Source organism: Branchiostoma floridae, chromosome 9 (assembly GCF_000003815.2).
Source record: "Branchiostoma floridae strain S238N-H82 chromosome 9, Bfl_VNyyK, whole genome shotgun sequence".
NCBI lineage: Eukaryota > Metazoa > Chordata > Leptocardii > Amphioxiformes > Branchiostomatidae > Branchiostoma > Branchiostoma floridae.
The window spans coordinates 8,235,125-8,247,664 of NC_049987.1; the positions used below are offsets into that span (position 1 = coordinate 8,235,125).

A 12,540-nucleotide genomic window follows, 5' to 3' on the forward strand; every position below is an offset into this window, starting at 1 on the left:
ACCAGGGCTAGCCCTGGATAATAGCCACTGGTTAGTTAGGTAGCCCTGGCTGTATTTCTCTTTATACAGCCGAATAAGCCAAACCAAAGACGATAAACACCAGACATGGAGGGGGGTGATTAGTTGTTACTTTAAAAGATCATAAGAATGAACACGAAGATTTTATCTGATTTCCTTTACAAAGTGGTTTTTGAAATAATGTATCGTGTATCTTACCTTGAAGTCCACATACAGCTTGGCACGCTCGCCCACATACTGATAGAAGCACTCTGCATATCTGGCGGGGATTTCTATGGCAACGTGGAACGAGACCTGTTTGTTTTCTGGCAGATTGGCGTTCATCTCAGTTAGTTTGTCTTCTACATCTGGATTTGTAGCCACAACAACGATCATCATACAAAGTGCAAAATACCGAAAAAGTATCATGTTGGATAAAACTGTGCCTCGAATAGGAGTGTATTTTTCCTCGAGGAAGAAATATATTGTCTGACCTAGAGCTAATTACAACGGGTGTAAAGTGGTGCGGTCACTCAGAGAACAGGTTTTGTGTGTTTACTCGTCCATATCTAGGGTTATACCATTCGGGAGGTTTCAGAGGGGTGGATCATGACAGATGTGTGGCACAAGGATCAACGGTTCTGTGTCATGTGAGCTCATCCGTGAAATGCACAATAATAGTAGAGGCGAGAATTCCCTATATCTGAAGGGCGACGGTGAGTAGCGCCCCTATCGACTTGATATCAAATTGCAGCAGTCTTGCCTCTTTCTAACTTTCAAACCGTTGCCATGTTGACATATTTTCCCCGCATTCAAGTACAATGGGTCGAACAAACAAGGCAATCAGAGATTTCAATTCTTTTCACTTTAAGTTTGAAACATACCCACAGACAAACAAACAGAAATACACACTAAAATAGTACTGCTAAGTGAAGTGTTAAGTTCTGGTGTCCACTTTGAGTATTCGTGACATACTAGTAGTATCCCCGACATGTTTGTGGGAAAATGATTTTATTCAGGGAGAAATGCTTGATATCTACAAAATATTTCATGACAAAAAGATAAACAAAAACGTGTTTTGTGATTGCTCAAAGACATATGACCCGTGGTATCAGCATGTTTCTGTTGTACAGACTACTATGTATTGAGCAGCTGACAAAATTAAAGAGTCTGGTGATTTTCGTAACGTTCCAACTCATTTAGAAATGCAATTAAAGTGCACATTGTCAAATGCAAAATCGTGCAGAGTGTCATATTGCCAACATTGTTCTATGCATATGCGAGAGTAAGTAACGTTACATGTATCTATCGGTGTATCAGATTCTATATTTATCAATTTAGGGACAATCACGGTCTACCATCACCAGAAAAAAATATAGTAAGATTGATCATTGATCATTAATTAAAAGGGTCCTATTGCATACATGCACAATGGCAGTGTGAACTACTACATGTCTAGTTACGCTTCAAAAACTAGTACTGTTATGCTAGACTAAGTCATAAAACACAATTCACAAGAAATTCACACACAGGCATCCTTCATAAGAGTTCACGTCACTAAGTAATCAAAAGTAGCTGGGTATTACCACCAACAGCACGATGGGGCAATATCATATTGACCGAGTAAAATCGCTACCATCTTGACCACCTCCCATATTTAGATCTGAACACGTTGAAAAACCATAATTTAGCTTGATGGTCAGACACTTGTAAAAGGACAAATCAACGGAACAATACGTTCATGTTGAACAAGGGTAACAAAGATTCAACATAACTTATTTTGATCCAAGCACAAACAACTATATCACTGTTAGTGTTACAAAACCTCTGCTGGATACAAACCAGAAACACACTTATTATGTTTAACCTTAGATATTTCTACAGCAAAGGTTCCTACTGGTAGATCGGTGCGACGAAGTTGAGCTTGACTGGCTGAAGATCATCAAAGGACTTGTTCGTCTCACCACGCAGCTCCTGCAGTTGGACGGGCTCTAAACCATTCCCGTCGCCGTCATGATCATCAGCGATGTGACGTTTCCTCTGACGGGCCAAGCTGTTGTTCTTACAGTAGCACATCAGCACCACCACAGCGATGGTCACACCTACAGCACAGCCGATACACACGAGTACCAGGTACAGCGGCTCCTTGTACCAGGGAGTAGGCGGGTCGTCTTCAGCTGCAGAAACACACACAAACAAATACATTTATTTCCTTACCCTTTCGTTGTATATCTATGTCTAATCAAGGGTTCAAGATTTCACCTAAATACATACATTGTATGTCACTAGTAAGACCACATTTAAAAGTCTTGTACTGATCCCTGAAAGGAAAAACGAAAAAAAAACGAAGCAATGTTAGTTCGGGTCTATCTCAGGAATAAAATGGCGCAACTTATGAAGGTATGAGAGCGACGATAGCGTAAAAACGATTAGGCGCCTTGTCTAGCCAATTTAGGTTACCACTGTAAATAGTCAATGATGGCAGGTACGATAACTGATAACTGATAGTAGAAACATACCGACTTCAGAAACCCTCAGAGACGATGGCAGGATGGAAACTTGAGACGACCCAAAGCTGTTTCCCCGTAGGTTCCCGTAGAACGCCCCGGTGACCGTGCTGACGGAGGCGGGGCCCTGGGACAGGTGGAGGTCAAACCGGACAATGACGCTTCCTGCCCGGAAGGATTTGATCTTCACTCCCTTGTACCGTCCAGCCAGGCTACCCGCCTCGAAATGTTCGTCAAGCTAGAAAGATAAGTTTGATATGTTTTAGTGTTATGAAATGGTTCCTAGAATTAGTCGCACTCTACAAGTATAAAACATTGTAACAATTTTCAATTGACCTTCAATAATTTGCAATAACCTGCCCTTAATTATTTGCACGATGAATCGCAAAATGTTTCACTTTCTACTTCTGACGAAAGAAACTATGAGAGAGCTAAACATCAATCAAAATAAGTAACAAATGAACGAACTTTATTGCTCGACAATTGTACGGGATACAACGTATGGCAATGGCTACTATACTACATACAGATACTACACTGCATACAGATGCAGTACAACAAAATTTCACCAATAACATTAGAAGGATTACAGCAAATTTGTGTATGGGTGATCTGGTCTCAATTTTGGAATAATGTACAAATATATTGTCCTACGTATGCAGATGGGACGAACGAACGAACGAACGAACGTATGCAGATATGAAAGGAATATATGTTAATATGCCAATAAATTCAATAACGAAGGGTACCATGAGAAGGAGCTCCTTACCGCATCCTTAACAACTGACGACGTCCTCATGAAGTCTTCAGACTCTGTATCGCCCAACTCCGCTGTGAAGCTCTGCTTTATCCCACCAATTTCAACGATTGTCAGCTCAGCTTCGTACGTAAGGGATTCTAAAGAATACGTGACAAAATTCTAATGAGAAGAGCTAGTTATCTGCTGTAAGAAAGAGAGTTTCTAGAAGTTCCAAACGATCATTACATTTTGTATAGTAGATAGAAGAAGAAAACTTTCCTGCGCGAGAGATGTAGTAAGCTATCATAGCAGTCAAACATGTCAGAAAGTTGTAACATTGTTTTACCTCTGCATTTGTCCTGAGTTCCGATGATTATGAAGTAGTATCCAACAGCACACTGGCAGCTGTAGGTTCCTCCATTCTCTACACATTCCTGGTGTTCATCTGTACATGGAGTTGCCCTACAGTCATCCGCGATCGCTTTGAAAAAATAATATATATATATGTTAGTATTTTTTCCTAATTATCTGAATGCACGCAACATGACAATATTAGTGTTGCTGCTATATATATAGGTCTTACTGGCATAGTTGTAATAAAATAAATGTACATGACAAAAACTTTAAATCTTTTGAATATGGATATCTATGTTTAGTATGTCCTACATACCAGAGGACAGAGGGTCTGTCGGCTGAAGATCTGAAAGAAGCGTTATAATATGTATCAAGTCACGACATCAAAACAATCAATTTAGACTATAAGAACATACTATGAACCTAAATAGATACAACATAAACCCTACACTGCGTATTTGAATATTTAAGTCTTATGCGTACTGTTTCAGGATATTTCGTTGAATCACATCAAACCACATGTATTACTTGAAAGAAGGGAAACTTGTACTTACAGCATTCGTCTGTTTCAGGCAGGTACCCAGGCGGACAGATACAGTAGTAACTTCCCTCCGTGTTGATGCAAACGTACGAGCACACATCGTCGTCTAGGAGACACTCATTGACATCTGGTGCGAAAAAAGTACACATACAGAAATGACGGTTGCACATTATAGCATCGAAGGTTTACCAGGCTATGAATTTGATAGTATGGAATATATTCTATACCTCTATTTTGTGGAATAGTTATTGCCATACATTGTGCCGAGTACAACTGTCGTGCAATAAAGTTCTTCTATATTACCATCACCGGCGCGAGTTAGTGAGATTTGAGAATGAAGTAAACCTAATGTTATCAAACATATGGCATGTAACAGGTGTCACAATGGTGTCCAACAACCCTGACTTGTACTGACCTTGGCATGATGCCCCACCGGTCCCCACCGCGTACCCGTCCCTACAGGAACACCCCGGGGTGTTGTTACACTCGTGACAGCCGTGCACGTGGTTAGTCAGCCTACACTCATCTACGTCTGAAAATGGAAAACGATTCAAACACTAACACTTGCATGTAGTGTGTGCAGTGTAAGAAACAGAAAGAAAACATATCTATTTCATCATGATCACCCAACAAGACAAAATGAAAGAATGAAGTAAAATCTAGGCTAAGAAGGAAGAAGTAAAAGACACACACCTTCTTCACAATGAGCTCCAACCCAACCGCGGGCACACGAACATGTGTACTGGTTAACTCCATCCTGACATTCACCTCCGTTCTGACAGGGGGAGCTGGTGCACTCGTTCACGTCTGCAACAGTGGATTTAGTTAGTAAATACCAGCAGTGTGAATGATTAGAATGAGTAAACATTATCATTACCAATGCATTATTAGTCAATTTGCTTATGACAAGCCTCATAGATAATATTATATGTTTAAGCAGCATATTAGCATATCAGCACCCTAAGGTATAGAATGTGGTGGTAATTTTTTAAAAGTATATATAAGTAATATAACAAATACATTGCATATGGAATATCGCATAGCTACAATAGAATGAAAATGATATGGTTGGAATCAATATTGAGTGTTTGACTGTTTAAAGAAGAAATAGATGAAAAGGCCGTTGTCATTTAAGTGCCACATAAGAAAATAAAATGATCACCGTCACATGTCCTTCCGTCTGGGTTAAGCGCATACCCTGTAGGACACCCGCACGTGTAGGAGCCATTCGTATTGGTACAGGACTGCGAACAGTCGTCCAGATCTAGAGAACACTCGTCCACATCTGTTTAAGAATGGGGAAACACGTCACAAAATGTCATGTAAAATGCTGGGAGAATACTTTTGATACACATTTGGCATACACCAACATGTATAAGGTCAACCTATAATTTGCTAGGGTAAGAAAAAATCTCGGGTAAGAGTGAAACATGCTGTTGTAACAGTAAAATACATACCCATACAATCAATAACTGCAATGTTAGGATTTTGAAAAGGTCTTACCTAAGCAGTCTTGACCAATCAGCACGAAGCCGTCCGGACAGGTACATTCGTATGTTCCGGGAAGGTTGTTACAGCCGTGCTGGCAGCCATGGATACCAGACTTACATTCATCTATATCTGTTTGATACAAAAGAAATGATTTGATATCTAAGGTCATAACTATATTAGTAGATATGCACAAAACTATGGAACATGAAAATCACTGAAGAATTAGTTTTTTAAGTGCTAGACTGAGTAGACTAGTAAAAAATCTTTAATTCGTATTACGTCAAATGCTACATACGAACGCTAGCGTTACCTCCACATTGGTATCCGTTCCCGATATATCCCTCAGGACACCGTCCGCACGAGTAGCCCCCATCCTCTAAGTTGATACAGGAGACGTCGGGAAAACACGGGGCCAGGGCGCACCTGTTGTTTACGCTCACGTCACACCGGGTACCGATGTATCCTTCCGCGCAGGTGCAGTTATAACCGTTGACGAGGTCGGTACAGGTTCCGTTTACACACGGGCTGGACTGACATTCTTCCAGCTCAGTTTCACACACGGCCCCGGTGTACCCAGGACACACGCAGGTGTAGAAGCCTTGTCCGCGGGGCATGTCGGGATCGGGCACACAGGACCCTCCGTTCTCACAAGGACACGACATTGTGGTGAGGTGGAACGTCTGTTCGGATGACGCGCCGCACTCGTCTTCAACTGTGACGTTGATAGAAGCAGAGCTGACGTCATCTGCTGTCCAATCCAGCTGTCCGTTTGGCTGCACGGTAACGTCACGGTCTCCTGACGTTGTCAGACGGAATGTTACGGGTCTTCCTTCGGGATCTTCGGCGGTCAAAGTCATGGTCAGATTCTCACCGACAAGTTTTCGGATTGTGGCCGGCGTCGTGAGCCTTGGGGCAAAGTTGACTGAAGAGAAATGATGGTGTATTTACATTGTATATATACACAGAATACATAACATCATTTACTGAAATTGATGGTCTATATGTTAAAATGAATGCTTCAGTACAAAAGAATACTGATTGGTACCTGGTCGACTTGTCCACGTTGAGTTGGAAAGCGCAGGCAAACACTGCTGGCACCAGTCGTTAGGATTCGCCTCTTCGTCCCTAAAACAGTGTCCTCGGATGATACAGGTGTTCGGCTGTACGAATAGAAAATACAAGTTACAATACTCCCTAAGAAAACAATCAAGTTCACAACAGCAGCTTTGGATTAGTTCATAGTCATGTTGATTTTGCATGAAAAAATTAAATCAGAACATACCTTCCACGTACAGTCCCCTCCCTGAGTACATTCCTGACAGACGGAGTCGTACACAGTGAAGAACAACTCCTCACTGAACCGTTCTCCATCGTTACTAACGGACACCAGCATCCCATGAGCCACCGCGCCTTCCTTGGTGTCAGGTGTCCCGTCCCGTACAGGAGACCTGGGGAGAGCGCACGACACCTCCCCAAAACTGCGGAACGTCGCCTCGGACCGGCCGCTGGAGTTGGCTTCAGTCTTTATCCCATCTCGTATCTAATTGAAGAAGAAAGAATTTTTGTAATGGTTAGAAAAAGTAGCCTGGAATCCAGCCGGCTGGATTCCAGGCTATAGGAAAAGGGAACGCACTAATAACAATGTAAGCAAAAGAAATGTTATGAGAATCAATCGAACCTGAACTTGTGTGACCCTACAGGTCAGGTTCTCCGAGTCCATCACGGGTTCGGCGAAGAAGGATGTCTTCATACAGGGCCGACTCCTGACGTCACACAGCCCGTCCGAGGGGAGTTCCAGCGCGACTGGAGGCCTGCCGATCTGTATGGAGCAGTCTGCAGATGTGTAACCATGGTTACACTCACACGTACTGTTCACACACCGGCCTTGGTTACTACACTGGCGCGGACACAGGTTCTCCGTGATGAAGGCTGGAGGCACCGCTGTTCCGTTCTCGTTGGTCTCGTACAGACTGACATTGTTGTAGGCCTTTTCAGCACATTCTGCCTGAATCTGTTGCACGATGATGTCAACATACTGGAAATCCTCCGTTACCTGCAAAAAAAGACATACATGCATGACTATCTGTTCCACATATCCAATTCCAGTGCAATATAATATGTACTTACTGTTTGGGCATTTATAAGAGAAAGATGAGACTTAGAGACTCACCTTTACATCCGCCATGCAGAAGTCTACTCCAGAGAATATGTCAACACCGTACACATCCCGACAGTCTTCAGCGATGGTCAGGTTCAAGATTCCTCCTTGACACCTCCCTCTCGCTTCCTCCTCTGTTATTCCTCTGTTCGGAGTAGGCCACATGCTGTTGACGACCGGCTCCGAGTCCAGGGCGTAGTCGAACTCGTACTGTGTCGTGTCAACGTCGTCGTTATACAAGTCTGGGTCGTCTTCGATGTTGTCCAGGTCCCTCTTTCTTCTCCTTGCACAGATCCTGTTCCTTACGTCTTGGTGTGGTTGGATGGTGTTGAAAACGGCGTTCAGGTTGTTGGTTTTGCGTGTTTTAGTCGGGCTACACTCGATTCTGTTTCCCTCCCCACACGTGCAGAACTCGGACTCGGACACGGGGCTGCTGACCTCGTCTAGACACTCAACATCGAACAGACTCTGTCCGGGTTGGATTCTGAAAACAAAATGGTCAAGTCAGAAATCGCCCATCCATGAATTATGAAATAATACATTGGTTAAAGAATGTAGCTTTGCATGTTGTCGTTAGGCTATGTTTTCCACTATATCATTGAATGCAGCACATTTTCATGATATGTTGTCGTCCTGCTTACCGCCAGGCATAGGAGAAGTCTCTGTGCCAGTCCGGCCAGATGTGGTGGCTAGAAATGGTACCGTCCGGCATCATGGCATCATTGGCAGGGTTCCCGTCGAAGGTCCCACAGAGCCCCTCGGTGTACCCCCTGTCTATCCCCGGCGCGTGGACACGGAGGGTGACGAAACCAGAGCCTATGATTTCCACGTAGGCCCCAGAAGGCATCGTAACCTATAACAGTGTTAAAGACGCAAGTAGAAACTGCCTCCTGGCTCATTGAATTCGAACCCGGGCCGCCAGATCAAAAACCTAACGCGCTAAACCGTTACGACAAAAAGGGTGAGACCCATTTCGCATGGTCAGTTTGGCGGCACATGAACTCCACTGTTACAACAATTCTAGCTCCTGATGTTATAAACTCTGCTTTAAAACTAACTTTCAGGCACATTACGACGGCAACTCTAAACGCCAGTAGTCTGAGAATATGACGTTTCTTTACCCTGATGTACCGCCCATTCCTGTCCTGGTTGACTACAACGCCCGGAGAGAGCGGCCCTCCTGTAGCTGTTTTGTACCGGATCATTGGTGAAGTCCTGTGGCAGTAGTCAACGATCACGGCGTCGTTCCCCTCGCGGATAGCCGCGCCGCAGTTACAGGAGATGTCGAAATCCCAGCGGCACCGTCTGTGTCGGGAGTGGACCTGGATACGGCAGAGAGGGGGCGTCAAGAGCAGGGTATTATGATGAATGAAATATCGAAGAGACTAGTAGAAGCATTAAGTATTGTAAAAGGAATGTAATTTTGTGTGTGTGTCCTTGTTCAAAAACGCTGTAATGTGATGTGACAAGGTAGCCTTAGTATCATCATGGCCACTTACTTCGAACTTTCGGCCTGGTCTTGTACTCCTGTAGAGAACGAATTCCCCAGGTAATATCACGTGGATTTGTTTAAGCCAATTCCTGAAAAAGTATGTGAACATTCAATGTCACGTTTGGTTAAGGCAATGATATATCTGAACTATTCAGACATTCTGTATATATGAAGTTAAGACTATGTAAGACTATATCGAATATATATTTGCTTTCTCTATATAGGTAGCATCTAACACAAAGTATGAGTTGTACCTACCCTGTGAGCTCGTCGAACGTAATGCCATGGGGATCGCCAGAATACGTGCACGATGCCTCGACGGAATCCACTGTTCGGACCTGACAAAGACGAAATATAAAATGACATATTGAGTATCATCTGCAAATATCCCTGAATACAAAACATCAAGTAATTGAATAACAAAATATTTTCCTACAAAGCAACCAATAATCCCTATTGATTGAATTCACAATTGACATGAAAGAAAATCTTGAAGTAAATACGCCATTGCAAACCATTGAAAGTCCGTACCTGGATGTTGAACTGAGGCGTGTAGCCGTGGAAGATGTGAGGTTCTCTGATCGACACCGGAGCGTGAGTGATCCGTCCAAAGTTGATGAGCATGTGCTTGTCTCCGTCCCACTGGCCATCTTTTACGGCAACCAAGATGGCCTCCGCTTTCAGTCTATGTTCCGTATCCGACCACCTTTCGGCGTAGAATCTCACGTGACATCCTTCAGCTACGCAGACGTCGTCGTCGTTTCCGTCGAAGGCCAGGGGAACGTCTACGTAACACTGCCCGGCCCTTTGCACCCCGCCTCTACAGACGAACGGGACGGTACTGGTCAGCTCAAACTTGTAGTGGTCAGCAGACTCTTCGACGACAACAACGTTTTCTGCCTGGTAAGATGGTAAAGGAGCAAACAATGAGAAAATCAGCAAAAATAGTTTTGGTTGGAAAAACTCTTACAGAAAGATTGACCGCATGGTTCTTTACTAATAGTCTTAATTCTGACTTTGAAGATGAAAATTCTACACAATACAACAGTTGCTAAAGCATGCGCAAATGAATAGATTTTGTAAACGGTCAGATATTTCAGACGTCTATGACAACATGTACTTTTCGTCAGTCTAGTCAAGTCAAGTCAGTGACTAATGTTCAAGACATCTATCCAGTTGCTTATCAACTGTTACCTTGTGTGTCTTATTACCTAGATGTGTTGCCTTCATGGACTAGGTATATCCAAACCCATCTGTACTATAACAGATATAAAACACAACGTAGTAGCAAAATTACGGCTATGAATAAATCTTATTACATTTTGATTTATCTTAATGTTGTGAAATATAAAAACCGACGATACCTCAATGCCTGCCCAGTAAGAGTTGCTTTGACGCCACTCACTTTTTACATCCGGGGTATCTTCCCAGTATGACCTCACTTGACATGAAACCTTGGCGGGAAAAACATGTCAGTGGTATCAAATATATGGAGAAGGGCTGGTTGAACACAGAACATATGGTCAGTAATCATGATCAAGACAATATAGCATCAAATTGTATTACTCCATATCTAAATATCTTGGTTACAAACTTACAGCTTTCCCCATCTTGGACGGCCAGGTGACAGGCAAGTTTGGATACAGCTGGTTCAGACCCAGATGACTGGCGTCCATCTTTGCGCGCCTTTTCCCGGCCGTCAGGGTCACGTTAGGCACGTCCGGAAAGTACTCATTATCGAACAGGAACATGACGTCAAACCAGGCTGTGACGTCATCAGGGTCGTATTGGACCTCACACGTAAACGTCACTTGATTTGCGCTGACGTCATACTCAGGAGGGTGGAGGACAGGGTTGTCTGAGAACAACGGGATGATATCTGCAAACAGAAAACAATTTATCGCTATAGGTGAAAAAAAGTGATTCGGTCACAATTGGTAAAAGCGGTTTTCCCGGCATTTCAATGGCTGTTGTGGCACCTTCAGGCCATAGTGGCCCAATTGGTCACCATGTGGCTACCAGGCTATGTTTTGAGTTAAAATCAAGCCGGGACTTGGTGAAAAATAGACGCGATGACCTACCCGTAAAAACACTGGGAGGTACCCCTGAGGTATCCGACAGTCCACAGGGCCAAATATGTGTTGCAGGGCTGTTCTAAGCATTGTGTTGCAGGGCTGTTCTAATCTTTCATTGTCATTGTTGACATGTATTTTACATGTATATTACGATGCATATTTGTAACATAAATGTAACTTACTTCCACAAGTCCGATGGAATACGTTGTACACTTCATCATTTGGACAAGGCACGCTGTCACCTGTGAAAAACGGACAAAAAGTCTTCTGCTACTAATAATCTATGTGCTGATTGGAATCAGTGCAGTTCAATCAAACGACTTACGTATTGTACGACTACTATCTATTGTCACAATAAATAATCATTACAGAACGCGGTGTTTATTTTGATGGTTTACTTTTGAGTTGTAGTATTGAAAATCACATTTCTCAATCTTGTCCAAAGCATAAGCACCCGATTTGAAAATGGTTTGCAGATTGCAACTCTGTACCGAGCTACCCTTTCAATGATAGTTTGACCGACTAGAATACATTCTTAGCCATATTGCATCTAAGCACTACCCTAACCCTAACCCTAACCTTAACCCTAACCCTAACCATAGCGATTAGTGCTTAAGTCATATCTCGGGAAGTAAGCACCCGATTTTGAAACGGTTTGCAGATTATAACTCTGTACCAAGATCCCTTTTGAATGATACCAAGTTTGACCGACTAGAATACACTCTTAGCCATATTGCATCTAAGCACTACCCTAACCCTAACTTTAACCCTAACCCTAACCCTACAGGTTAGTGCTTAAGTCATATCTCGGGAAGTAAGCACCCGACTTTGAAACGGTTTGCAGATTGCAACTCTATACCAAGATACCTTTTGAATGATACCAAGTTTGACTGACTAGAATACACTCTTAGCTATATTGCATGTAAGCACTACCCTAACCCTAACCTTAACACTAGCCCTAACCATAGCGGTTAGTGCTTGAGTCATATCTCGGGAAGTAAGCACCCGATTTTGAAACGGTTGGCAGATTACAACTCTGTACCAAGATCCCTTTTGAATGATACCAAGTTTGACCGACTAGAATACATTCTTAGCCATATTGCATCTAAGCACTACCCTAACCCTAACCCTAACCCTAACCCTAACCCTAACCTTAACCATAACCCTAACCCTAGCGGTTAGTGCT

At 43.1% G+C, this 12,540-nt stretch overlaps 2 protein-coding genes and 1 long non-coding RNA gene across 3 annotated transcripts; all 3 read right to left on the minus strand.

The window, feature by feature from the left end:
* Positions 1–4,826: 4,826 nt before the first annotated feature.
* LOC118423676 lies at positions 4,827–5,760 on the minus strand. The gene is made up of 3 exons (XR_004832084.1): positions 5,642–5,760; positions 5,301–5,423; positions 4,827–4,945 (listed from the first exon to the last, which is right to left on the minus strand). It is a non-coding gene; the product is annotated as an uncharacterized LOC118423676 (long non-coding RNA).
* Positions 5,761–5,916: 156 nt separating this feature from the next.
* Positions 5,917–7,616, minus strand: LOC118423048 (von Willebrand factor D and EGF domain-containing protein-like; the record flags this gene model as incomplete). The annotated part of the gene is given in 4 exon segments (XM_035830950.1): positions 5,917–6,551; positions 6,675–6,789; positions 6,912–7,169; positions 7,308–7,616. Coding segments are annotated over 4 exon segments (1,317 nt in total), but the record flags the coding sequence as incomplete, so codon positions are not given.
* Positions 7,617–7,787: 171 nt separating this feature from the next.
* LOC118423049 (von Willebrand factor D and EGF domain-containing protein-like) lies at positions 7,788–11,887 on the minus strand. The gene is made up of 10 exons (XM_035830951.1): positions 11,878–11,887; positions 11,537–11,596; positions 10,878–11,158; positions 10,644–10,733; positions 9,811–10,179; positions 9,538–9,617; positions 9,287–9,368; positions 8,909–9,109; positions 8,429–8,640; positions 7,788–8,271 (listed from the first exon to the last, which is right to left on the minus strand). Exons 1-10 carry the CDS (start codon positions 11,885–11,887, stop codon positions 7,788–7,790), a joined length of 1,869 nt encoding a protein of 622 aa, XP_035686844.1.
* Positions 11,888–12,540: the final 653 nt, after the last annotated feature.

Excerpts from the sequence above, each read along its gene's own strand:
- LOC118423049 (XM_035830951.1), bottom strand. Across the intron at positions 9,369-9,537 it reads ACGTTCGACGAGCTCACAGG|GAATTGGCTTAAACAAATCC; the intron begins GTAGGTACAACT and ends ATACTTTTTCAG. Across the intron at positions 9,110-9,286 it reads GACCAGGCCGAAAGTTCGAA|GTCCACTCCCGACACAGACG; the intron begins GTAAGTGGCCAT and ends TGCCGTATCCAG.